At 39.4% G+C, this 26,553-nt stretch overlaps 1 protein-coding gene across 4 annotated transcripts in view; it reads left to right on the plus strand.

Annotated features, from left to right (window-relative positions):
• acot7 (acyl-CoA thioesterase 7) overlaps nucleotides 1-26,553 on the plus strand; it is a 51,372-nt gene that overhangs the window by 12,256 nt on the left and 12,563 nt on the right. For 2 of the 4 annotated variants that reach the window (XM_018688913.2, XM_018688910.2), the window contains exons 4-8: nucleotides 4,248-4,339; nucleotides 4,616-4,730; nucleotides 5,470-5,484; nucleotides 5,664-5,750; nucleotides 19,153-19,269. In XM_018688913.2, the coding sequence (XP_018544429.1) occupies nucleotides 4,248-4,339; nucleotides 4,616-4,730; nucleotides 5,470-5,484; nucleotides 5,664-5,750; nucleotides 19,153-19,269 (426 nt within the window). The remainder of the gene's footprint in view (nucleotides 1-4,247; nucleotides 4,340-4,615; nucleotides 4,731-5,469; nucleotides 5,485-5,663; nucleotides 5,751-19,152; nucleotides 19,270-26,553) is intronic. The other 2 variants (XM_018688914.2, XM_018688911.2) reach the window with 1 other exon arrangement.

Genomic DNA, 26,553 nt, shown 5'->3' on the forward strand with positions numbered 1-26,553 from the left:
TCATCTGCTCCTATCTGGCTGTAACATCCCACAGTGCAACTGTAATGTAGTTAAAACTAATGGAGCCTTGGCTCAGCACAATGGAAAATCTTTGGTTTTGATTACGAGGATCAAGCAGTAAGAATGAATCTCGCTGCACTGTCTCTGAGCCTGGAACATGCTGTTCAGGAAGGGGAAAAGAAAACAAAGGGGGTTTTCTGCTTGGAGGAAGAATGGAAGGTAGTGGATGGAGACAAAGGGGAGAGCAGAGAGGTGAACAAGTAAAAGGCAGCAATAAATCAAGTGAAACTGCTCGAGGTGAAAGAAATGGATGAGGGCGACGTAGACAGAAAGAGACTGGGGCTAAAGAGAGGAAGAGAGAGGAGGAAAGGAACAACAAGATTAGAGATGAAAGATCCTAGAGTAGTGCAGACTGGGATTTGGGACTGTTCAAAGTATTTGAGAACAGAAAATGTGCATTTAGAAAATTTCAAGACTGGTATGAAGTCATGATTGATGCCTTAAACTTAGATTAAAGGGGATTGGATGATGCTTAAGCAGTACTGGAGTACCCATGTGAATAGTCAAATCAGTCCCCCAAAATGCTCTGATTTATAATGAAATGTGACAGAGTGTAGTGTTTGGGAATTCTGCTGCCTATCATGTAGTATATTAAAAAAAAGCATAGTCTGCCTGTGTGGCTGCTGGTGCTGTTTGTGTTGTAGTTAATATCCAATTTGCTGGATTTTCATCCTGTAATCAGCTGAAAGTTGAAACTTTTGGGCCAGACACATTGACAGTCAGATAAATCTTGTCCCACAGCAGACTGCCAGATTCTGTGAGGCTGTGGTTTCCATTGTTGATATGCTTACATCAGGATGTTTTATTACTGCTTATGCTAAACTGCTTTCTGTTTGCTGACATTATATTCCTGTAAAATTAGCCAACTGATATTAGTTGGGCTGTCTGCTGTGTGATATCCATCCTGCTCTCATATGACAGTCATGTTCCACCAATACACCATCAATTAAAAAAAAGTACCTGACACTGCCAGGTGCCATTTTTCTCAGCTGTCATCATAGCTGCCTGAGTGCCCTTTTACATCCATGGAGCAGCTCGTTCTAAAGCTGCCACCAGATGAACTTGAAAACCATGCACAAAGTCACTGTGCTTTTAGTCAGTTTATTCAGCTTTGTGCCAGAGTGTGGAAATTTGAGTGAGCAGATTTGTGGAGCTTGTGTTCAGGGTGGATGTAGCGCCAAAATGTTCCTATTCACTAATTCATTAATGCTAACTAAGTAAGCCAGCTGCCCCTACTTTGTGGCTGAATTTACTTCTCTGCAATCACTTTTCACATGGAAACTAACATGCACAATAAACCACTTTATCAGTATTGAAAGATGGATTGAACTGAGGTAGATATTCTACTTGTTATAGCTCTAAGGTGCATGTTGTGAGCTTAGTCTGCTTAGAGTTTGTTTTCTCTTAACAACGGGTATGATGCTGCAGTGTGTAAGTACTGTGAAGGTAATAAGGTTGCAGGCAATAACATGGTCAAACATTGACATTGTCTTCGTGTGATGCAGAGGGATTTCAAATTAAAAGCTGGTTCCCTGGTTACGTTCTGGTCAAAAAGGTTATCAGTCAGATTGGGAATGGTTCTTAGTCAGCCGGTTCATTCCAGTGCTTCACCCTCCCACGCTTTTGTCCCTCTCTCACTCCTCTTCTTCCTCCATCCATCCTAAACACAGTTCACTTAAAAGGTCCAGCAGGAGCTAATAATAGGCTGGAGTCACTCAGTCTTGGTAGAGTCAAGGATATGTAAATATGCCTCCCTTTCTCCTCTGGGCAACTTCCTGGTTACTGGCAAGGGCGGGAGCCAATGAGAGGAGGAGGAGAGAAGTGCGGTCGGCATGGCAACGCGGCCTGGCTGTCTGCATGGTTTTAACTCGGGTGTAAAATGCAAATGTTATTCCCCAAGAGTGGCCTGCCATAAGCCGCTGCTCCCACTCTCTTCTCTTAACTTCACATTTCCTTCTGCAAAGTCTCGGGCTGATTCCAGTGCCACACAGTAATGCCACAATTCTCTATTTTCATTAAGATTTTTTTATTTATTTATGAGGTGTTCTATTTTTATATCCACATTGAGCAGTGCACATGTAGGTTTCTATCTATTTGATACAAGTAAGTACAGTAAAAATATTGGCAAAGCCACAATTCAATAAAACATATTTTTGTCAGATTAGAAAAACAGTACTTTAATTTTAAAACATCAAATAAATGAATCCAAATGTCACCCATTCTAATGAGACAAGCCAACCCTCTGAATTCATTAGATGGTGCAGCCACCAGTAAAAGAACCTTTAACACTTGAAGACAGTGATTTCATTTCAACCTGCTGGCCCTGTGCTGCCTTTAATCTGTGCACCTCCCCTGTGTGCCATAACAACACAGCCTCAAAATAGCCCCTCTCTCTGTGTGTGTTAGGGAATTAAGTGAAAAAGTGTAGGCAGAATAGAGCAGATATCACTATGACAACCTCTCTGCCTGATTGCTATGAGACGTGATTTCCGGGAGTTTTGTCTTCTGATCTTATGATTCTTAACTTTCTATAGGAAGGCAGAGCCATGGGGGCGCCCTCATAGCCGAATGGTTAGGGCACGAACCACGTGGGCCCCACTGGCCTGACTCCTGACTCCTGATCTGGCTGGACCTTTGCTGCATGTCATTCCCCTACTCTCTCCCCGTTTCCTGTCTCTCTCTCACTGTCCTGTCAGTAAAGGCAAAAAAGCCCCCCCCAAAAAAAACTAAAAAAAAAAAAAAGAAGGCAGTGCTATAGCATCCAACCACCAAAGTGGTTCATGTCCTGTATAGATGTATACAGACTGATCAGATATATCTATGTGCTGATGCAGTGTACTGTGCACTCAGTGCTGATAAAAATTGGTTTTATTTACGGATCCAATAGATAAAGACAAGAGGATTTGATTGATAACACCTTAGAATGACAATGTTTATTACAATTTTTTCCCCAAGATATTCAATAGTGGAGCAGAGATATTAAAGCTTAAATATTATTAAAGCTTGGCTAAGGAGAAAAGAGATGAGCACAACAAGTTGACACAGTGTAATATCACCCCAATTCTGAAGGAATCCCTTCTGACAGGGCGTATTTAACCCTACAACTATGTCATATTCATGACACATCCAAATATGGCTGTCCCTCATGGAACCACATCACTTACATACATGTGTGAATAATGTGTTAGGTAGCTAATTGTAAACATTAGCTTATGTTTTACCTAACTCGTGTTGTATATCCCAATTACCTCCGTCCCACTAAGAGAGACTAACTGGCCATGAGACACAAAGACACAGACTGCTTATTATAGCTATGGCCTCTTCCAGTGGAGGCTCTAGCTGTCCCATCTCTGCTTCCATCCAACAGCTTTGGTTGTTATCCCAGAAACAGACAGTGGACTGCTGAGAGATGAGACTTAATGTAAGAAAATGGACTTAAAGAAGGAAAATTCCTTCACAATCGCACTATCAACCTTCTCAGGATTCCTACAAGTTTATTTAATAAAAGTAAGAGATACAAAGCAATCACTGATGTATAGCTATTTATAAACACCCACATACCTGTATATTCTGAACTGAATTAAAGATGTTGCACTGAAAACTGTGTCAGACATTATGGAGTTTTAAAGTTAACACATCCCTGTATTTTAGGCATCTTTAAAAAAACGCTCATGAAAACCTTTTTAATCGTCACAGAAGACAACACCTCTAATAAAAATGTGTCAACTGCCAAAGTGATGAATGTCACTACTGTGAATTTAATGAGTGAGTTGCTATTGTATTCCATCCATTTTATAATCACAATATAAAATGCAGAAAGTTCAGGGTTTAGGGATTATGATAAACCTTGTGAAAACCGACTGAACAAGTTTAGCGAATGTGAGTTTGTGTTCTGAATAGACATGCGTGATTGTCTTTGAACATTGCCCATCTTTGGGCAGCACCAGTGGATTTGTAAAAACTGGATTGGCTTTAATTTGAGTGTTACTAAAAATTTTTACAACAGCTATTTCTAAATTGTTTGCTCCATTGTTGTTTGATTTTAAAGACATGTCAAAACTTGGTCGGTCTACAGCCGCAAAACTCAGAGAAAAATGTGTCTGTTTATTTGGTGGAAGAAAGCTGTAAAATGTCTTTCTGACATTTTCCTCAGATACAAGAATTCAACCTTTTCTCTGTGACTGCAGGTGCCAAAAAACTGGCCAACAAGGCAGCGCTGTGGTACGTCCCCTGCTCTCTGCAGAATGTCGACAAGATTACGGAGGTGCCGCCCATCAAGGTACATCCATTCTGACCTTAATAGACAGAAGTTTGGCATTTTACCTGCCAGCTTCATTGTATGAGAAATAACATGATCGGAAGTCAAGGAGAGGGAATCCATGAGAGAGGCCATCTGGTCAAGATAAAAATATTGACATTTAACAGTGGTTCATCTTGTTTGTCTTGAAAGTCAGTATAATAAAATGTGTCCGCATACTTTATATACAGTTATGCAGAGACAGTGTTACAGCCATGCAGTGAATATGTTTGTACTGTGTATATGCTCTGTCGGTAGTATGCCAGTGCGGAGCAAGAGGAGGAGGGCAGGAAGCGCTACGAAGCTCAGAAGATGGAGAGACTGGAGACCAAAGCAAGGATTGAAGAGGTGGTGTCACCTGCACCCAACCCAGGTAATATACCTTAAAGGCCTTCAAATCAGTCAAATCAGTCAATATTTTCATGCAACAGTAATCTGAAGCCGTGGATGATGTTGTCACTCCCTTCTGGATTGAAAGCTGTTGCAGATATGAAATTCAATCTTGTGTCTGCTATTATTGATGCTAATGTTGTCATCTCAAGTGTAATCATGTTTTGACCTGCAAATACTGTCCTACTGCCAATGTGCAGGAATTCAAGTAGGTGTAGTGGTTGAAGTAACAGGAGGACACTGAGGCAGATATAATCCAGAACACCATGTTCTGCATCAGTGTACATATTGGATATTTCCATTGCTGTACCTTTTAAAACTCAGTGTTGTGATAATAAACAACAGAAACTGTGCAAGTTTGATCTTGATGTCTGAGTGAATCATTGATTTGGACATTCAGATAAATTAGATTTTTGCTGTTGTTTCACTGTTAGAAAATTATATTGGCATAGTATTGCTAAATACTGAGGTAATAATAATGACAGCCGTCTATGTATGAAATAATAATCCCTCATGCTCCGAGTATTTTATGTTCTATGCTGCACCGCTGTTAACTTGTACCTCCCATACAATGTTATGCTTGTGAAACTTCAACATACAGTATATTTTTATAAAAAAACAGTAAATTGATCAAAGGTATTTGTTCTGTGAATGTATTCAACCACAATGATAATAAAATTCTTAACTATTTCTCTAATTTTGTCATGTTGGCTCAAACACAGAGGATTCACCAAAAGGTATGCTAACTTGTTCAGCAGGCTGCATGTCGGTTCATTACTGTGACCTTGGCTGGGCAGAATGTGTGGATGTGGAAGCATGAGGTTTTTCTTGGTGTTGGCTTGCTTGGACAAAATACACATGAGCAAGTTTTCTATTCACATTTCTTTTGTTGTATATGTGTGTGTTTCCATTGCAGAACAGCACACTGTTGGTTTCAGCCAGTCTAGTCTGATCCATCTGGTGGGCCCTTCTGACTGCACACTACATGACTATGTTCATGGAGGTGAGTCTCTTTGTTTCTTTTTTTTATTTCCAAGTTGTAAGTTGATTAGGTCATCTGATAGACTGTTCATTTTCTGTCTTGTGCCAGAAAGTTGCAGCTCCAAAGTCTATCCACAACATGTTGCTGAGAAAAATTAGGAGTCTTTAAAGGTCCATTAAACAGTTGTTTTGATGTTACCAATGGATGAAATGACCACCTGCAATGTGAAGGGTGAAGGGTCATAGTGCCAAACCCACAGAGAATGTACAGCAGCTGAAAACCCAGATTTTTTTTCTTAGGTGTTGGCAGATAGAAGCAGAGCTGAAGAGCAATGAGGACTAATGAGGTAGACAGAAACATGACTCCAGCTGGATGCTCATGTTGCTCTGTGTCTGCTGAATGTGAAGGAGGCATTTTTTGTCAACAGGACTTGATAAAAGAAAGAATTAGCTACAGACTGATCAGTTCAGAAGTAAAATTGCTACAAGTGTGCAGTAAAGCATGGGTCCCTTAGGATGGCTACACACAATATTTACTGTATGTATACGTTCCTGACACACATCATTGGCTGCTCCTGTTTTAATCTAATATGAATGTAAGTTATACATAAACACAGAGGAAGAAGCGAGATAGACAAAGAAACAAATACTGTATCTATTACACTGACTTCAAAGAAGTACAGAACAGTGAACTTAGTATCTTAATCAATGTAAAATACATTCTCATAACTGCTTTGAGTTTTGTTCAAAGTTAAAATGTACAACCATGCTTTGTGATTGATCCATTGTTAAGAGCTGCTGACAAGCTGTTTCGGTGCTCAGCGTTTCCAAGTTGCCCTCCACCACTTAGTCTCCAGCATGTGTCAGATTTCTTTGTCTTTCTCACACATGTGAGACAAAGAGCACATAAGCAGCATCAGATTGTTTAATATTCAAAGCAAGGAAAGGCCAGACCACAGCCACAGCATCGGTACTGTATGGAAATCCTGCAGGGGGAGAGGATGAGACAGAGGCTCCTACAGCAGAGAACATATAGAAAAGGGTTAAAAGACACAGATGGTTGGGAGGAGGGAGGGAGATTTATAAGAGCAGAGGAGATAGATATATAGAAGCTGATGTGAAGAAAGACCGAGTGAATAGAGTGAAGTAACATCTGTAATGAGTGATTAAACATTTCAGTCACACACTCATATGTACCTGTATACCATATACACAGTGTATAGTCATAGCATTTTCAGTATCTGTGTTGCTCCAATTATTCCATCCTCAGCAGTTTTCTCATGAATTGCCAACAAGTTTTATAGCCTTTGGCATTAACCCCCAGACTGTACATTGGTACTGCATGTCCTGTGTTGACATAGCAGAGGCACAGAGGAAGAAATACTGCTGAATTTAATCTAAAGTGAAGCGTCCTTGAGAGCAAATTTTATGGCTTTTAGTAGTTATGTTCGCCTAAGTGAATGAATGAGGGATGTACGAATAAAAATGTGTTTTTCGGTTCTGTAATGTCAGTTTTTCGGTCAGTGCCAGTGCGAACACTCTGTTGTTGTGACTGATGGTTCTATATTTGTGTGTGTGTGCACGCGCTCGCTGCTGCTTGGCTGAAATAACTGCTCGGGTTGTTGTAGTTCTGTGCTACTTGCATTGACAGCATTCTATGCTGTTATGAGCATGGCTGTAATAGTAAAGAACCGAATGACAAGGACGAAGCAGGAAATAGACAATGAGAATGACAAATTGAAAATAGAAAGCCTTTGTAACAGGGAATTTATGTTGCTGATGCCGTTTCCAGTTCTGTGTTTTGCTGACAAGATAGTCGACCTGCGGGCTGAGATTGCTGGGTTTTTGACCTTGTTAAATATTCAATCATCTTTAAGTAGAAAAATTGTTTATAGAATTTGGGCTTTCAAACAGGCATTTGGAGGCTTTGCTTGCAAAAAATATTTTTTTCTGCATGCATTCACAAAAGCTGTGTTCACATCAGAATCCTTAACAAATATTTTCACTTTATATGAGCAAGAAGCTTCCAGTTGTGCTTTTGTTGTTTCTCCTTGGGTCCTTTTCTCTGCTGGATTGATGCCAGATCCCTTAAAACTAAACAAAACAAAAATCCAAAACAACCAAAAAAAAAAGAAAAAAAAAAGTTTTCTTTGTAAGTGGAGACTAATCCGAACAGAAAGCAAACTAAGATTAAAAGCAAGAATTAATTAAATAACTGGTAACCAGAAACCTGAATATCTGATGTCCTGAGCAACATAAAAAAGCAAACCCTCACTAGAAACCATTCTGGCTGCATCTGTAACAAATCCAACATTTTATCAGTGCAGAACAGATGCTTTTTATCAGTTGAGATATATTGTTTCTGGCAGGACATTCGTAACTCATACTGCCATTTCTATTGAGGTCAGCTATGTAAAGAGGCTATCGGAGAGACACCAGATAGTGAAAGGGAAAACAGAAGAAAGATGTTGACTGAGAAAGAGAGGGAATGGAAAAAGGAGACCGGGCAGGACAGCAGGATGGCAGGGGGAGGGAGTGGGGTGGGACAGGTAAGTGACACGCGTGTCACGGGTGCCTTTTTAATTTGGAGAGCTCCCTGAGAAATCTGTCCAATTAAGAATCAAATGTGGAACAAGCATGCAGGTCATTTAGAATACACACACACTCACACACCGCCACTGTCTCTCTGTACATGCCATTGCTCATTAGGCAATGTTCCCTGTTGTTCGCTGCTGCTGCTTTCACTACACTTATTTTGTTTACATAACCGAGTCAGGTCAGGCAGCCAGGGCACTCACTCTCTCTTTCTCTCTTACTGTGTCTTACTCTCTCTCTTTCCCCCCACTCCCTCGCTTCTCTCTCTATACTCTTGTTGGAGAAAAGCAAACTGACTTTGTTAACGTACTGTATTTTTCCCCTTTGTGGTGTGGAAAAGAGGCCTATACTTAAGAGACATGAAGCACATGCACAGAAACATAAACATCTGAGGGCATGTGTTTTGTAATCACATAGAGAGTACGTGTGCAAGTTTCAGATGAATTGTAATTGTTTTCTCCATAAAATACTTCAATTTTCTCATTGAAACTCCACCATTTCTGACTGACTGACAGCATATGATAATAGCAAAGCCAAAATGAGACACCACATCTCTCCAGTCAGAGATTTGACAATTATGTCACTAATGCTAATGCAATACATTTGTGTCATTTTAATACCATTTATTTGGTCATGATTGATTTGACAGGCGTACAGGATCCCACTCTGCCCTGTGTGGGCATCACATTCCTCATTTAGCAAGTCATTTTTCAGTTATTTGGCACCAAAGGACACACACATCCTCTGCATTACAATAAAACATAGTTGCTATGTTGTTTGCCAAGGTTTTAGGGTGATTCTATTATTTATAAACTGTTTTCATTGGAACTGCTCTCTGCCTGTGAACAATTTTGACTTCTCTGATGATCCAGAGTAACAGGACATTTCTAAATGTATCAAATGTAATTTGAGAAGATATCTATCTATCTATCTATCTATCTATCTATCTATCTATCTATCTATCTATCTATCTATCTATCTATCTATCTATCTATCTATCTATCTATCTATCTATCTGTATGTGCTGCTTGGCAGTAGTAAAGGAGAACATCCTGCACATTGCATCAAAAACATTCCTGATAAATGCCCAAAATGTTTACAATGCCATATGTTGTGAGGTCAAAGCCTCTGACTGCACAGTTGCTCCCTAAGTGGTAGATACCTGGGTATGTAATGAAAGTCTTCAACATGCCTAGAAATTGTCTAAATGCAGGAAAAGATCAGAGGATCAGAAGATCAGAACATCTGACTTGAGTTCACCAGGATGCCCATTAACTCAACATTCCTCCCTTTCTTTCTCTCTCCTTCTTTCCTTTTTCTGTGCTGCTGCTTCTTTACCGTCTGCCCACCTCTCCTCATTATCTCATGCTCTCTCTCCTTCTCTTCCTGCTCCCTCTCAGGAAGAGAGGAAGAGAGAGCATGTAACACCTGTTTCCATGGAAACAGCAGTTGATTGCCACAGGTGGACACCACCACAGTCCGATTAAAACAAATAGACTGGAAAAAAAGAGACTAAAACGACACAAACATTGCTAGATGTTGTGATTTGTTCTGTCAGTTAGTCCTCTAGTTTTGAGCATGAATGTGCTTTTCATCTGTGCACAACAAGAAAATCATCGGCCAGTGATTGTGTGTGTGTGTGTGTGTGTGTGTGTTAATGCCACACAAAGGCCAACAATGTATCATTCTCTGTGCACACTTTCTTTCACTTAATGTGCACGTGTGTCTATGTGTGAAAGAAAGAAGAGGAAATACAGATGTGGGCCTATAAAGTGGTTGGTTTGTGCAGGTTTAATATGTGTGAGTGTGTGTGTGTGCGCATGTGTGTGTGAGTGTCAGAGCTGAGCCAGCTTGCCTGAGCACAGGAATACATCCATCACTGTGGCTCTGTATATTATCTGTCCTCCACTCAGATCTATGCTCAGTGAGTATATAAAACATGTCACTGCCTGAGACAGAGGAATTCAGGGGGACAGGGATATGTCCACTGGAGCTTGTGTAATTGACCTTTGTGAGGTATGTGTGTGTGTCTGTCCGTGTGTGCGCGTGGATTGCTTCCTCTACTTTGGCAGGCCTTCTGTATTTCAATACCAACATTGATTCTGAAATAAAATACTGAATCAGGTGCACTGCTGGGGCCTTTTCTAGACTGAGGAGAAGAGTCTTTAAAGATCGGGACATCCAGGTGAAAACCAAGCTCCTGGTACTCAAGAGAAACTGATTCCTCCCACTCTGGCACCCTGAAATATATAGAGAGACCTACATTAATCTCAAAGGGAAACTGTCATCTTAACAAATCTACATAAGTTATAAAATTAACTCATGTAGATTTTTTTAAGTTACCAAAAAAAAAAAAAAAAACATCAAGCAAAAATTAAAAAAATCATCATAGTTCTGTCTGGCTGCTGTGATGGAGACATAAACTCCAACTGGAATCAGTGAGTAAACCTGAATATTGAATATGGTTATTACTGAGGGAAACTGAACATAATAACATAGCAGAGCAGCCTCACTATGTTTAAACCAGCCACTAACTGAGTGGAGAGTTTGTTCACTTGTGCTAAATGCTGACATAGAATCAATACAGGAGAGAGAAGGCACCAACTACATCACCACCAACCCTGCATCAAATTGATTCAGCACAACAACAACCCGTGGAATGGTATAATAAGGCCTGTGTCTGACTCTGTGCATGTGTAGAGGAAAAAGGAGAAGAAATGGACACATACTTTAAGTGATTCCAACAAGCTCTCAGTTGTACATCAATGTGGGGCATACTATGAAAAAATACAGAAAAGAGAGGTCACCTTATTATTGAGTGTGGTTACAGGTTTGACCACACCAACCACATCCATCAGTGACGCTCAATCAAAGAAGACAGTGAAATACCGCTTTTCAGCCAGGTGTCAAGTTTCTGACATTTCCTCCCCTGAGACATGCAGAGAGGTGTAATTTTTGTAGCTTTGATTAGTGTTTGTGGCTCTTTTTTAATCAGGCCACATACAGCCCCAACAACCACCACCTGTCACAGTGTGTAGTAACCTGTGTGTAGCTTCAGGGGTGAAATCAATACTTTTATCACATCAGAGCTTCTCTCCTCTGGATTTTGGTGGCTGGGTGGCAATTTCAGAGACACTGTAGTGAGTAAATCAAATTGAAACTGTAAAAATACAGAGAGGCAAAAATATGATTTTGAAAAGTGATGGGTACATCCTCTTACCCCCAGGGAAAAAAAGTCCATGCTGAGTAAATTACAAGCTCATATGAACCAAAGTGAAGATGTTTCAGTGTTGAAATTTTACCCTGATAAAACCAGAACAGAGATGAACTATGTTTATTACAAACTAAAGGCCAAGTTGTACATTTAGAAACCCCATCTGCAGGAGTCGATGACCTTTACCATCACAGCCAGAGGTGCATTTTATCTGAAAGCCCTTTATCTGACAGAATTTCCATCACAGGAATCGTATCTCAGTGATTTTCCCAGGCCTGTGGTGTGCATGGAGCTCATAGTTTAATAGTAATCATGACAGCTCTCGCTTGCAACTCGCAGAACTTAGAGTCAAACATAAATCTGCTAAGGTGCTGCCTAGTGTTTGGTAAAGCTCACCACAGCTGGAATAGTAAAATATACAAAAATATGCAGCTTATGGGACTTTGTAATGGGATGTGGGTGGGTTTCTGCGTGGCAGTAATGTTAACAGGAGCTGTTTCTATAGTAACAGCTCATTAGGAGGCAGTTTTAGCCGTTTGATACTGTCCATGATTAAAGCACTTACTAGGGAGGAGATGAGAGGGACAGCGTGAGATAGGGATATTGTCAGTGGTGGATAAAGGTAGGCAGAGGGCAAGAGCAGGGAAGAGAGGGAAAAACTAGAGATAAAGTAATGAAGGGAGTAACAGAATATGTGAGAAAGGCAGAGGTCACAGATGGTTCAATCTCTTGGTGTCACACTCTTTTCTCCCCTTAATGTCTCTTGGCGCTTTGCGTAGGGTGCTGCGTCTGAGCTGTTTCTAATAAAAATGGCTTTAAGTTAGTAGACAGAGTTGATGGGAGACAAAAGCTGCCCGGAAGACTCCCCTCTTTGGTCTTATGCCTCGTTGCCGATGGACGGCTCTGTGTGCGAAGATTTGGGGAAATCGTCACAAGGGATCTGATCACAGAGGTATTCTGCCCTGTGGCAAACTGGGCTGCACTAGGGACTTGGTTACTAATTGCCCTTTTTTCCCCATTTGGAGTGAGCTGTCTTTCCTCTTCACACACACCATCTCCATCCACCCCACCCACACACACACACCCCCATTCACCCACCCAACCCCAACCCCCCCCCCACTCTGCCTTTTGTGTTCCCACCCTACGGCAAAGGGAGAGTCATAGTGTGCCATGTCACCCTGTGAATGTGTAACGTTAGGCCCAGGGCTGTCTTGGCCTCGCTTGTCCTCATTTGCAGTCTCACATTGAGCCTCACTTCAACCTTTTACATCAACTGTACAAGGAGAGGGTTTTTTTTTTTGGAGTTGCATTAACAGTTACCACTGATGGTAGTGATTAATAAAGACAAGCATCTTTGGTACTCAAGGACAGTTCAGTCCTCCACTTGATTTGTCTCGACATTTTAGTCACAGGTTTCTAATGCACCAGATAAACTGTTGGCTGCCTGCTGCTTGAAACAGGGCTGATGGCAACATTGAAACTGCATCATGCAGGAATATTGAAATTAAAACATTTTGCTAAGATAGGTTCATGGGGGAGTCACCCCTTTCACATTACATGCAGATTTGATTCATTGTTAATGTATTACAATTAATAAGAAATGCTAATTGGTGGACCTTAAGGTGACGACAAAAACTGGGTGAAAAAGGTTGTAGAAAAGTTTGACATTCACTTTCACTTGAAATGTTCTTGCCATGATTTGGGACTTGAACAAAGATCTGAACACCAATTTAAAATCGGAACCACAATGCTTCACATCAACAATTGTCCTTCTATTCCCCTTAACAGCTCAATGAAATGCCGATATTCCTGTCTAAAGCAAAGAGACATCTACGTTCCCATCTACAGTCGTTGCTGTGCTGCTGCTGATGAGGAATGCTAATGAACCATTTTGGGGAGCTTTTCCCCACAATGTGACAAGTGTGTGGTGAAGACAAATAAGTAACTAAAATTCCAACAATTTAGATAATGAAGACTTTTATCAGTTACTGTGCATAATTGCCTCTCAGCACTGCCATCAGTACCAACTCTTGCTTAATGACGGTATTTTCAAACATCCAAACTCGTAGTTTATAACTACTTAGCTACTCTTAGGCAGTGGGAAGTCTCTCAGGGAGTGTGGTAAAGTGAAGAGCCTGAGCAAACTGGCATAATTACCCCCCTACCACACACACACACACCATCCTCGTTTTCTCAAGGCATCCAGAGAGCTTGCTAACACTGGGGAGCTGGGGAACAAGACCATGGGAGTCCACTCTGACTGCTCCACTCAGTCTCAGAATCTCTCAGAAATTCACAGTCCAACCTACAAATAACCATGTCCTCAGTACATTTCTATTTGTGTACATTTAGGTTTGTTCGCTTCTTACAAAGTTACAGAGTTCATGTCATGCCATAAAACGATATTCTCGACTGCTCCAGTCTAGCCATTTAACACATTAGCATTCACTTTGTACCGCAGCATGCTGAGCGGGGCTTTCTGTCTGTCCCTCATGATTCCTTTATTTACCCTGAATGACCTAAAGATCATTTCATTTTGATAAGAGCGCTCATACCATTGCAGAGAAACAGAATAAAACCGTAATCTAATTCTTAGCAGTTAATATTTGCAAAAGCAGGGTCACTTTGTTTCAAGGATTAATATCATCAGAGTTTATCAGCTGATGTATGACTGATACCAGAGCTGCTGTTTTGCAGCAGAGCTCTGAGATAAAGACAAAACACACACTGCAGAAAAAGCAACAGCAGCATGTTGTTTATTACAGTTAGATTATCTTTTCAAATGCAACTTTTAGATTTTGGTTGTTATTGTTTTATTACTTTATAGAAAATAAGATTACAGTTAGAGAACTAATGGTTTCAATAGATTATCTCTTTAGACTGAAGTCAAATGGCCTAACATTTTATTAAAAGCAAACGGTTTTCAATACAACACATCTATCTAAACTGTGACCCCACTGAAGCAACTGAAACACACCCCGATGTTTACGCTTTAGTTACCAGTTAATGTCACTGATGCAGCACTATGCTCCAATCCAATAGTGGTTTTAGAACTACGAAGCTTTGATTGGAACATTCATTATTTAAAATTACCATTGAGATATTCTTCTAAAGACTCTAAAGGATTATATGCATATTGTAGCAAAGTTTCCCTGGAGGCAGAGGAAAGTTTTCAAGTTGGGACAGCTTGCAGAGTTCAGGGAAGGTACTGGACCATGTTAGGCCCATGAGAGGAAGACAGTACAATTCAACAGCAGCAACAGAGAAGACTTCAGTTGGAATTCATGCCTCAGTCAACATTTACTTTTGGGCTTAAAGAAAGACGTGGATATCCTAAAACACTACAACATACAGTATTCATGTAAGTGTTCATATCCTAGATGAATATTGTGTTTTTTTTTCTAAACACAACATTGCCACACTTTAAGTTCATGTGACAAACTTGTTGGTAAAGAACTGCTTATTTACACATCTGGCCAACTCAGAGCAACATTATCATTCATTTGGAGTCATGTTTCTGGCCACTAGGTGAATATAAGTGCAATATTAATTTATGTTTAGCTTTGTTTTGGTCTCCACCAACTACTGAGTGAAATATCTCGCTCTTTAGCTGCGAAATGCTCGCCTGCTCACTAGCAAGTCACAAAACTGGTGTTGATTAGGGATTAGGGACTTAGGGATTTGAGTTTTTTCTCTCACTGCCTGCTGCAACTGAAAACAATGCTGATGAGAGTGATACTGATCTGTGGAGCCAAAAATAAAATCACTTACCTAAAAGTTACCATAAAGATCCATAGAGTTTAGGAGAATTGCAGACTTGGGTGATACTTCTGTGCAGGTCCATTACTTGTCAAACAAGTAGTTATGTGATCCATTAACAGCTGCTTTCTCAACTTCATTTCAATGTTTTTTAAAGTCAACATAGTTCATAGCCAAGTTTTTGATATGAGCAGTGAGATGTGAGGACTTTTCAGGTGGAGGCCACTGTGACAGATAAAAGTAGGGTGTCTTTAAATTAAATTGAAATGTTTAGATTCAATTCACTGTAATATAGCGTTCAATTTCATCATCTTGTCAGGTCATGATCCATCTCCATTAAGTGTTACATGCTCAGACACGACCACTCGAGGCTTTGAATAGCCACAGCACACTGTGCCTTGTACCCAGGGGAAATTTTCAATCTTAGGTGAGATCCCATCAATTTTCACAACATAGCGGAGATTGGGGGAGAGAGAAAAAACAAGATGGGTTTTGGAAAATGCCTTGCAATAGGCTTAAGGAAGAGAGTGAGATATTTCCTTGCCTGCTCGCACTTAAAGCCTGACAGGCGGGTGTCACCTTTCTGAACTGTGGCCACATCATCAGCCTCAATCAGAGAGTGGTTGTCTTTAAAGGATATAGTTTAGTGATCTGAGTTACAGATGATGGAGCCTTTAATGTGATGGAGCAAAAGATCTGTCACTTTTACACTGCCTGTCCTGAGTTTAACCATATAATCACACATCAAAGCCAGAGCTTGATTCAGTTTCTGTAGCATTAAACCATTTTCTATTTTGAAATATCCTGAAGTGTGTTCTCTCCAAGGTGTAGCTTTGCCAGAAAAAGAAGCCTTTGTATAGATCAATATTATCAGCAAAATAGAAGGAAAGTGATGCTACGACCCTTTGGGATAAGAGGATGTCAAAGTAATAGTATGTTTAATGCTTAATCAACTCAGTGGGTCCACTTTTACAAGGAATGCTGCATTTGGGAGCAAGCAACACATTCTGTTTGTACTCCCACACACTTGGCTGTCATAAATAGAGATGATAGGAGCCTTTTTGAGCCAAACCAGCCATCAGCAAGCAGACTTATTGATTTTCTGTAGCATGAAAGATAGGAAAAGCAGCTCAGAGGGAACGACTGGGGCGACTTGAATGTCTAGTGAAGAGCCTGAATATCTTTAAATGAGCATACGTTCACAAATACTTACACATCACACATGCACACGCACTTTCTCAGAGATGGGAAACAGATGCCACCCTCTTCCTCGGTTCTCTCATCTACAACCCACCCACTCTATACAAGATGTCCCACTTTCAGTGAGAAACCCACAAACAGCTGTTTCCTTCACACATGACACAAGCTGCCAAGGCCGTACATGTGGCACAGTCTGATAACTGCAGGTGCAGATCTGTGAATTCCTCTGTGTCCACTTTATGAGCTCTGGTCGATTAAGGAACTGATGAGTTTCACAATTCATTGTAGTTCATTGTAGAAGTTCTCACATCTTAAAAGTGATACTTCACCCAACAACAATCTTTTTAGTATCAAATACTCACCACCTGCTTGAAAGGTGGCTGCTAAATGTTTACAGTTTCATCCCTCACTCATTTCACTCACAGTGGATACCAGTTGTGGTGAGTTTTCATGAAAAGTATTAATTATCAAACAGCCATGATACCTAAAGCACATGGTCACAAGTAAAGCTTTCAATAACATGCAGGAACTAAGCTTTCAATGAACAGCATGTCTCACTCAGATGAAGGCCTTGTGCTCCAGATCGCATCTTATTTTGTGTTGATGCACCAGTTCTAAGCTTTGGCAGTTTGGCTGATGCTGAGAGATCTCACCTGCAACATAATGTCCATCTACAGTATACCTTATATGAGTGTTTAGTGATCTGCCCACATCTATGGTTAAGAACTAGTTTAGTGTTGGCAACCAGTACTCCTTGGTTAAAGTTAGTGACAGGTTGCCTTATTTTGGGAAATAAACGTATTTGGTTTTTTGCTGAAAATTGTTGCTACTTTCCCATCAATACAGTAAATATCCCAGGGAGATAAAAGGTGGATGGGGGAGTAACATTGCCTAATTTCTTGTATTTTTTATAAGGCTTCCAACATTTACAAATTTATTTTTTGGATTTGGAATTTTTATCATGGTACTGCTCCAGCATGGGTTGAGATGGAGCAGTCCTCTTGTTGTCCAGTTTCTTTGACTTCAATTATATCTTAGCAAGAAAAGTGTGACTGGCTCATTGAAAATATGGTTTCAGTTTAGGTCTCACTTAGAGTATAAACAGGCTCTGTCTCTGCTTCGTATTACAACCAGTGCCCTCTTTATGCCTACTCTTCTCTAGACTCTGCCTTTCAGCTATGGTTCAGGAAGGGTTATGATCTTGTTCAAGAAAATAACTTGATTTCTTTTGAAGTCATTACACAACTGTGTGACACTGCTCATTCTTGTTGCTACAGATATGATCAGGTTCATACTTTAGTCAAAAAACTGCTTGCCCAGTTCTCATCTTCACCAACATGTGGCTTAGTAGAGGATTTTTTTTTAGAATGGGACACTTTGCACTGAGGCCTAATATGTAGATTATTACAGTTCAGTTCAGTTCAAGAAATCATGCCACCTTTACCACCTTAGGCAGCAATGAGCTTGAGACTTTGATACTGATAAAATGCGGGAGTCAGTGTCAAGAATCCATTCAATATCCATATACATTAGACATTGTTTATCATAGTTTTAAGAAATACAAAGACCACATTTCTGCAAAGGTAGACTGGCAAAGATGTTTCCAGGATCAGATAGTACCTGCTCCAGATGTCATCAAGATGATGTATCACATTAATTGGTATTGTCCAGCTCTGGTATAATTTTGGTCTGCTGTGTTTGAATCACTCTCCAGTGTTTGTAATAAAGAAATGCAACCAGATCCAAGAACTGTTTGGAGTACCTCCTCGGGAGTTTGCACTTACAGGTACACAGGCTGTCGGTCATTATTGGCAAGATTGTTAGTGTTGATTAACAGGAAATCTGCCAAGCCGCCACAGCGTTGTAAAGCTTAAAAAACTTTAACTACTCCACAAGGGGCTGAACAAAAACATTTCTTAAAGCCTAGAAGCCTTTCCTGTCTCACTTTAAACAAAGTTTTATATCAACATCAATTAAAGGCTCCCTGAATGGTAACAATGTTGTCATTGAACTCTTGGCAAGAAAACTGACAAACTATTCCTTTAACAGAAACCACCTGTCTCTTCTTTAAAAGTCATCTGTGGTACGCACACCCAAACTGCCTCCTTTAGACTTTGTGCAGGTATAACAGTGTCATGCTCCCTCAGTCTTTGCTACCTAGCAAAGAAAATCATTATTTACATGACTGCAAGTGTTCACTAAAATGACCTCTGTTCATGGAAGATTATTTTAATCCTCAAAACAAATTACTAATGCTATCAATGTTCTGTGTATATTGATGGACAGTAAGTAACTGGACTATTCTGCAAGAGTGTTTGGAGTTTTTATTGTTTACGTTTATTAGATTAACTTAAATTAACATGAATGTAATTCATGAGTATGAATGAGAAGCTAATGTTGAAGAAATGGCACTGGGACTCAGTCAGAGTTTAGCTTCAGGTGGATAGTAATTGGATCAGGAAACCAATTAACGTTTACTTCAACCAATCTTATCTCTGTGAAATAATGTCTCAAACACAACTGAAAATCCAGAATAAAGACTGACAGCCAGTCCAACAGTGAGATCCAAAAATATTCAGAACCTAGCCTTCCTGTTTGGACATACTGTATCTTAATAAAGTCAAACTGTGTGTGTGTGTGTGTGTGTCTGACACAGGTGTGACCATGAAGCTGATGGATGAGGTCGCTGGCATCGTGGCAGCTCGGCACTGCAACACCAACGTTGTCACTGCCTCTGTAGATGCCATAAACTTCCATCGTAAGATCAAGAAAGGTGAGGATGACACAAAGAATCTGCTCAGAGCTTTAAGCCACTGATAAATAAAAAAATATCCACAGGTTTGAAAAATACATACCTCTACAAAGCAACTACTGCAACTTTACTGTAGGCCATGGGAAGTTGAGTCTCCGTCTTCCTGGAGCCTGCTTTTTGCCAATTAGTGAACTGCACTCTCTAAAAACCCAATTACATGATAATGTGGAAAACTCTGCAGTCTATAAATTCAGCCTCAGACAGTGCTGTTTTAAATTGGGCTAGCAAGCGTTAACACCAGTCACACTGTTACTAATCGAGACCAGTTGTGTTTTGTAGTTCTGCTGCCACATCTGGAAAGACACATCATTGTCATGATTTAACTATTTTCCATTACCAAGCTTTGTCTCTGAGTTGTTTCCTCACTGTGAGAAAGTGAGAACAGTGAGAAATTATTTATACTGTGTTGGCCACAAAGCTCATATTAGTTCATTCAAGTATTTTGTCTGTCAACATTATCAACGTAGCCTTGGACATCATAGTGGGTAAAATATGTTCACTCGATGGTGACTCTGTTTATGCTGCTTTTCTATTTTGAAAGTTGTACACTGGGTTAAGGGTTTTGTTGGCTGCACATTCTGGACAGCACAATTGATCCAAGGTGCTTTAAGGACAGTTACCGTGGGTGCAAAGATAAAGTATATTAATCCAAGAGCAGACTGTTCAGTATACTTTTTATGGAATCTAAATATGTTAAAAGTGACTGAAAGCAGTTTCTTCAAAGTGGTGTGGAACAGTGTTTTACATTTATGTGTTACAGTTTTTCTCATCTCAGCGTCTGTGTTATCTGTTCATTTGCTGGACATGATGTAATCCAGACATCCAGAGCTAACATTCAGATGTTATGATTACCTCAGGATATGATGTTAACAGTGGAACAGCTACATCTCTCCCCGTTGTTGAATTATGAAGTGGAAAATTTTTATAGTTCACAGCTCAGCACAACTGTGCCAGGTCAGCTCTGACCTCACTGCATGTATAGTACACGCATTTTCAAATGCAGGTGACTTCGTTCAAGCTTGATAAGTCACTTAATCCAAATGTGTTTTCAAGGGGTTCTGGGTAAGACGGAGTGAGTGGTGGGACGGGAGGTTGGGGGCATTTAAAACATTTAAAACACACCTTTCTGTGAGTTTCAGCACCAGAAAACTGAACAGTGCAGATCGGTTGAGATCCATGTCCACATCTCTCAGCTGCTCCCAGTCACTCCAGTGGTTACCTCCATCTGTCCTCTGAATTTAGGAGGTGGTGACATGATTTCCCCTGGCTTCCACAGTGACTTAGGTGTTATGTCACCAGTAGATTTCCCATTTTGCTTAAGGTGGTCAGACAGAAAAACTCAAGAGGTGTGCATAGGAAAATAATGGTCAAGGATCAAAACAAAAAGCCAGACAAAAACAGCTTCTGGCATTGTAGGCTGCACCTCTGCTTTTATTTTCTCATTTTATGGTCTGTATTTCCTCTAGTTACTTTCTCTAGCCAGCTAAATGCAGATAACATACATAATGGTGAGATATTTCAAGCAGAAATCCAGCAGAGGCTGGGGTCAAACATTTTAAAGGATCCAAACTATCAATGGTTAGATTTGTTCCTCATAATTAAAGGTGTTATGTAGTTTTTGCTATCACTACATAGCCACCATTAGTGTTAAGAGCTTTTTACTTACCAGTCTTGAGGAAACATTTTGAGTTCAGCATCAGACATCATTCTTCAGGATGAAGAAGTATTCAAGTAGTAGTATTGAAGAAGTAGTTGTAGTCTAACTTGTTGGGATTTTTGTGCCTTTTGGGCAGAATGTCTTCACAGGAAGTGTACTGCCTCTTTAACCTCTACCACTGAGATGTTTGAGACTATAGATGTCAAAGGTGAGGATATATGGTTTGGTTGGGGTTTGACAATTTTGGACCAGCCAGGAAGTAAAACTTACAGCAAAAATTATTATTTCTTCACTGATGCTGAATAAAAGCTAGCTACATCTGGTAGACTGGTGAAAGGTATTCTGGGAAAAATAGAAAATCACTAACAGGCAAATGCAAATGTATTTATTCACAACTCTGTGTTTTTTAAAAGAAAAAAAGACGAAGTGAATGAATGAATAAATAAATAAATTCAGGCAATAAACACACCATTAGCAGGCAGCAGTGAATAAGAGGGTTTTAAGCCTGCTCTTGAAGGCAGACACAGTTGAGTAACACCTTAGATCCTTGGGTAATTTGTTCCATAGATGTGATTCATTGTAACAAAATAAGGCCTCACCAATCTTTTCTCTCATTTTTGGAACAGCAAGAAAGTTAGTTTCAGAGGACTCAGAGCTCTGACTGTCTCATATTGTACAAGCAGGTCAGCAGTATATTTTGGTGCTGAGTCATTTAATGATTTATGTGCAAACAGTAAAATTTTGAATTCTACCCAGTAACATGCTGTAAGCCAATATAAGTCAAAAGAACTGGTGTAATATGTTCAGCTCTCTTTTTAGAGCAGTGGACAACAGTAGACAAGGCAGGTTGATGGAAATGTATGGACAGAAATGTAAACTTTAGTTGATCAGAATAAGCAGTTCATAGAAAGGTGAAAAAACACCAGAGGGTGGAAATTCAATGAAGTGTTCAATGATACTTTGACAAAAGCCAAGAGCGTTTAACTAATGCATTCTGCTGCATGTACAAACTTGCTAAGCTTGAGGACCACACACCAGCCGAAAAGCAAAATGAACATTAAATACAGTGAGATGGGAAGCTAAGACGCAGAACATTAAACAGACTGAGGCTGGTGTCTGAACATGGCTCATGTGGTGGATGCTCAGATGATTTGTTTATGAGTTCTCGGAGGTCCCACTGTGTTGAGCCTGAACAGTTCACTTAACTAATTGTGTAGATTTTCGTTGGAGTGGGTTCAGCAGTAGAAAAATCACTGTGTAGCAGGGCAGGTTTACAGTGTCAAGTATCAGCAAAGAGAAAAAGACACAGACAAGCTGAATTTATACTAAAGGAAAATAGTTCTAACAGTTTTAGAATAAACAAGCAACTTAAAATATCTTTGTTTTCAGAGTGAGACTTCACACTAGAAAAATGATCGAGGTCAGAGGATTGATAAAGATCCCAGAAAATAACTTTCCACCACAATCACATTTCATCTGTCATGCTGTGTGATAAAGCTACACAAAGATCCTGTGGATTAATGCATTGAGCTGAAACAGATTTAGTTTTTGATCACAGTAATGACAGTGTATAGTTTCATAAGCTTGATTCAGTGAAATGCAGAGAGACTGTGGTTTAAAAAAACATTTGGTTATCAATGCAAAGCCAGAACAAATCAAACCTTTCATTGATTTAGCAGGAACATATCTGAATTGAACAAACTAATGATCATGAAGCAAAGTGTTTGATACAGTCTGTGTGATTAAAGGGTTAGTGTGAAGCATCACACTGTACCAAGAATACTCAGACAGGGGGTTAATTAATTGTTCAATTAACTTACACATTTAAAAACAAATTAAAAAGTATTTCATTTGCTAGTTTATGCAATTAAAAATGTTATTAAAAAAGAATGCAATTAGCATTTAATTTTATATAATTTTGTGATTTAATTTACTGATTTGTCTTTGCAGAGTCACCTAATTTTCTGTTTACAAAATGCTGTCAGGAGACCTCTTATACTTCAAGAGGTTTCTTTTTCAAAAAAAACAAAAAACAAACAAACAAAAAAAAAAAAACACATATAAAATGTGCCATGCAAAGAGTTTGGTGAGGTCTAATTCAAAAACGCAGTTTTGATTTGCCGTTGAACGGTCTTTTGTGTTTGTTGCAGTCTGTGATTAGCTTGCCTGCAACACATTTCTTCTGTATGTTTTGAGATGAAATGTTTGTACCTTATTTAGATATTTTAGAATACATAAAAATTATAATTACTATAATAATGCTTGGTGTAAAACTTGACTGGCTGAGACACGGAGTTGAGTCTTTTAAACATTGCACTCACATCACAGCTTGTGAATCACTTGTTTATTAGTTTCGTTTCATGTCCTTCGCCTACACGGTGAAGTGTTTCATTTTTTCGATATTGCACTGAACAATAATGTGTATTATTTTGAACTGAGAATATATGTCACTGAGGTGCTGGCCATTGATGTACCACAGTAGTGTTCAGTCAGTGCTCACCTCTCTATCCATTACAGCAAAATGCCCAGAGGTACAAAGACTGAGAAGAAAGGTATAAAACTTCAAAAGGTGAATGTTAGATGAAAGGAGATTTCAGAGAGAGAAAAAGGAGCTCTAAAAGTGAGAGAGAAAGTGTGGGTGAAAGAAATAAGGGCATACGTGAATAGTAATAAATACTCATAATGATGCTCTTGTTTATTGATTTGAATTAGAATTTTAATGATCCAGCATGATTTGTATAAACCTGACATTAATTCTTTGCTCAAATAAATAAAGACAGCAGATAGACAGAGTGATTCATGACTGATGGAAATACACAGATTTCTTGGTTATATCTTCACAACTTGTTGACCTGCTCACTGTGGCAATATGTGGATGGAAGGCCTTCTGGTATTATTGTAGTCTAGGATTTGAGGAAAGGAAGTTAAAAGCTAAAGCTCTATCTGTTACTGCTTACGTGGAAAGCACATGTTGACAGTGTGTATAACGTATACATGGGGTATAGTAATAATGCTCTATGCTGCTCAGAGCCCTAAATTACAGCCAGTGTGGAGCATCCATTGACCGGCCGAACACAAATGGTTTAAATCATCTAAAAAAGTAATTAAGTACATTTATGGTTCCTACACCAAATAAAGCAAGCAGCTGTATTTCCCATCTTAATAGAGAAGAATAGACAATATTGTATATGCCATTTTAAATTAAAATGAGTCTTGGAAATGCATAAAGTGGGAGAATTTATGTTCAAGGCAAATATTCAAAACCCAACAAAATGTATTCATGTATCTGGACCACACAATGAAATCCGTTTTGACTCAGAATCATGATAATTCCTTGACTTTGCTGAAATCAAATAGTTCCCTGGCCAGAGTTAAAGAGTAGAGGAGGAGTGGGGTTAGAGAGTACTGTATGTGTCTGAATATCAGACACCGTCTTCGATTCCCAACAACAAAAGAAACAACGTTGTCTGCCCAATGTGTTTCTGGAGAAGTTCAAGGTCAAGATAAGGGCTATTATTTCACACTGTTTCTGTCTTTTGAAGACTTCTCTGGCCACTACCTAATGCAAAAAGGCAATTTCCAGGGAGCTCTGTGCATACTGGAAAATGTATAACAACAAAGAAAATACCACTCTCTGTAGATTTCTCTGTGTTGTTTTCACAACCTGAGAAACATATTCTCTCTTGTCCAAAAAACCCAAACTCTAAGTCACGTAGACTGTAGCTAAAATAGCAAATCTATAGCTCAAAGGTTTTACATTCCCAGTTTAGTGCATACAGCATCAAGCCTTGGCATGGACTCTCCTCACAGTAGATTAGCTGTATCAAACAGCTCCTCAGAGATGGGACTCTGCCAATTTTTCACGTTGGCTGACCTTCAGCGCTGCACAAGTCCAAGATCTGCTTTCTGCATAAATCAATTATTAATCATGAAGGTCTTTTTTAAAAAATCACCCAGTCTCATCAAGGCTCATTTTTTGGTGTAATGTCACTGAGCAGAGCATGCTTCACTGAGCCTAATACATCTATGCCAGAGACAGTTTACCTGAATGACTCAGGCTCCTGGCAGTAACATATAAAAACACTCAGAGAGTGAATAATACTTCCAGTGTATTTGCTAGGTTCAGAAGCTGCATGGAAATGAGTGGATTGTTGTTTTGCCACATTTTATCCTGATTTCTTATACAATCCTTGCACTGAATCACCTTTTCACAGTTCTTTGCTTAGTGGGATTTTCATTATCGCCCTGATGTCATTTCTCAAATCTGATCACTGATAATGATGATGTAATTTCATAACACCTATCTGATAAAGGGTGAGGACAAAAATTATTTTTTTCTCTGAAAAATCTAATTCAGAGCTGTCATATTTTCTCTCCACTGCACTGAAAATTTCCCCACACATTTTGTGGACTGGACACAGTGGAATTCTGAAAAGATCGCTGAAAAGTGGAGAAAATAATGTTTGGTAGAGTCGTGGATGTATGACAAGAACAGCATACTAGAATCCAAAATGGCGCCTGTTTATTCCAAGTTGGTCACTCAGCATAACACCCCAACATTTTCTTTCCTTCTCTTCTTTGTTTGCTTTTGTGTGACCTGACCCATAGACATTACACTGAGATGATGTCTCACATATAAAAAGCTTTTCAGGACCCTGGGAAAGTTTTAGTATTAAACCTTCATACATTAATTCAACTTGTTTGACATTTTCTGTCAAAACTTTTTAAAATGGCAGTCTATAGGGGAAATAATGGTTGCGCAGAGCCAGAAAAAGGGAACTGTTGAGGTGATGTATGCTCACTTTGGTTTTGAAATGGTGCCAAAGGAAGGCTGTTGAAAATGTTTTAAGAACAGTGTCCAGGAGCAGCAACACACAAAATATAGTAACTGTGTTAAATTTGCTCAGATTTAGTGGTTACCACTTTCTTTCAAGTGTGTGTTGAGTCTTGTCTGAGAAAGTCTGAGAATTTCCCAAAATGTTCAGTTATTATAGCGATGCAGTTGTACATTGAGATACATTTGTAATTATATCAGTTAATTATATTTCCACATCTTGTAAACTCTTGCACATTATTAGTGGCTTCAAAATGGACCATATGTAAAAAAACAAAAAAAAAAAAAAACAAAAATCAGCTCATATGAGCATTTTTTAAAAATCTTTGGCATCTGGTTAAGGCTCAGTTAAAACAATGTAATTAAAATTAGATCATCCACAGCATTGATGTCATGTTTAAAAGAAACCAAGCATACTGGTAGTAAGCTGGAAACAAACCATGGTGTCAGGTGTCAGAGTCATGCACTTTGTATACTCAACCATCAATTTAATCATCCTCTGTGGTAGTGCTTCTGCTTTTACCGAGAGACGATGTGACAACAAGAGGTCACGAAGACCCAGGTAAACATGGGTCATTTTAATCATTCGATGGCAGATAGAATTATTTTTCAAACTCCAAGTGTCATGAGTTTTCTGAAGAGTTGACTGCATGAGTATAGGAGCTCCATCCCTGAACAACAACCAAGTGTAGTTCTTGTAGAAATTGTTCTCAAAACGTCAGAGTGGTTTGCAGCACATCTTCTGATAAAAGCC

Source organism: Lates calcarifer, linkage group LG6 (assembly GCF_001640805.2).
Source record: "Lates calcarifer isolate ASB-BC8 linkage group LG6, TLL_Latcal_v3, whole genome shotgun sequence".
Taxonomy (NCBI): domain Eukaryota; kingdom Metazoa; phylum Chordata; class Actinopteri; family Centropomidae; genus Lates; species Lates calcarifer.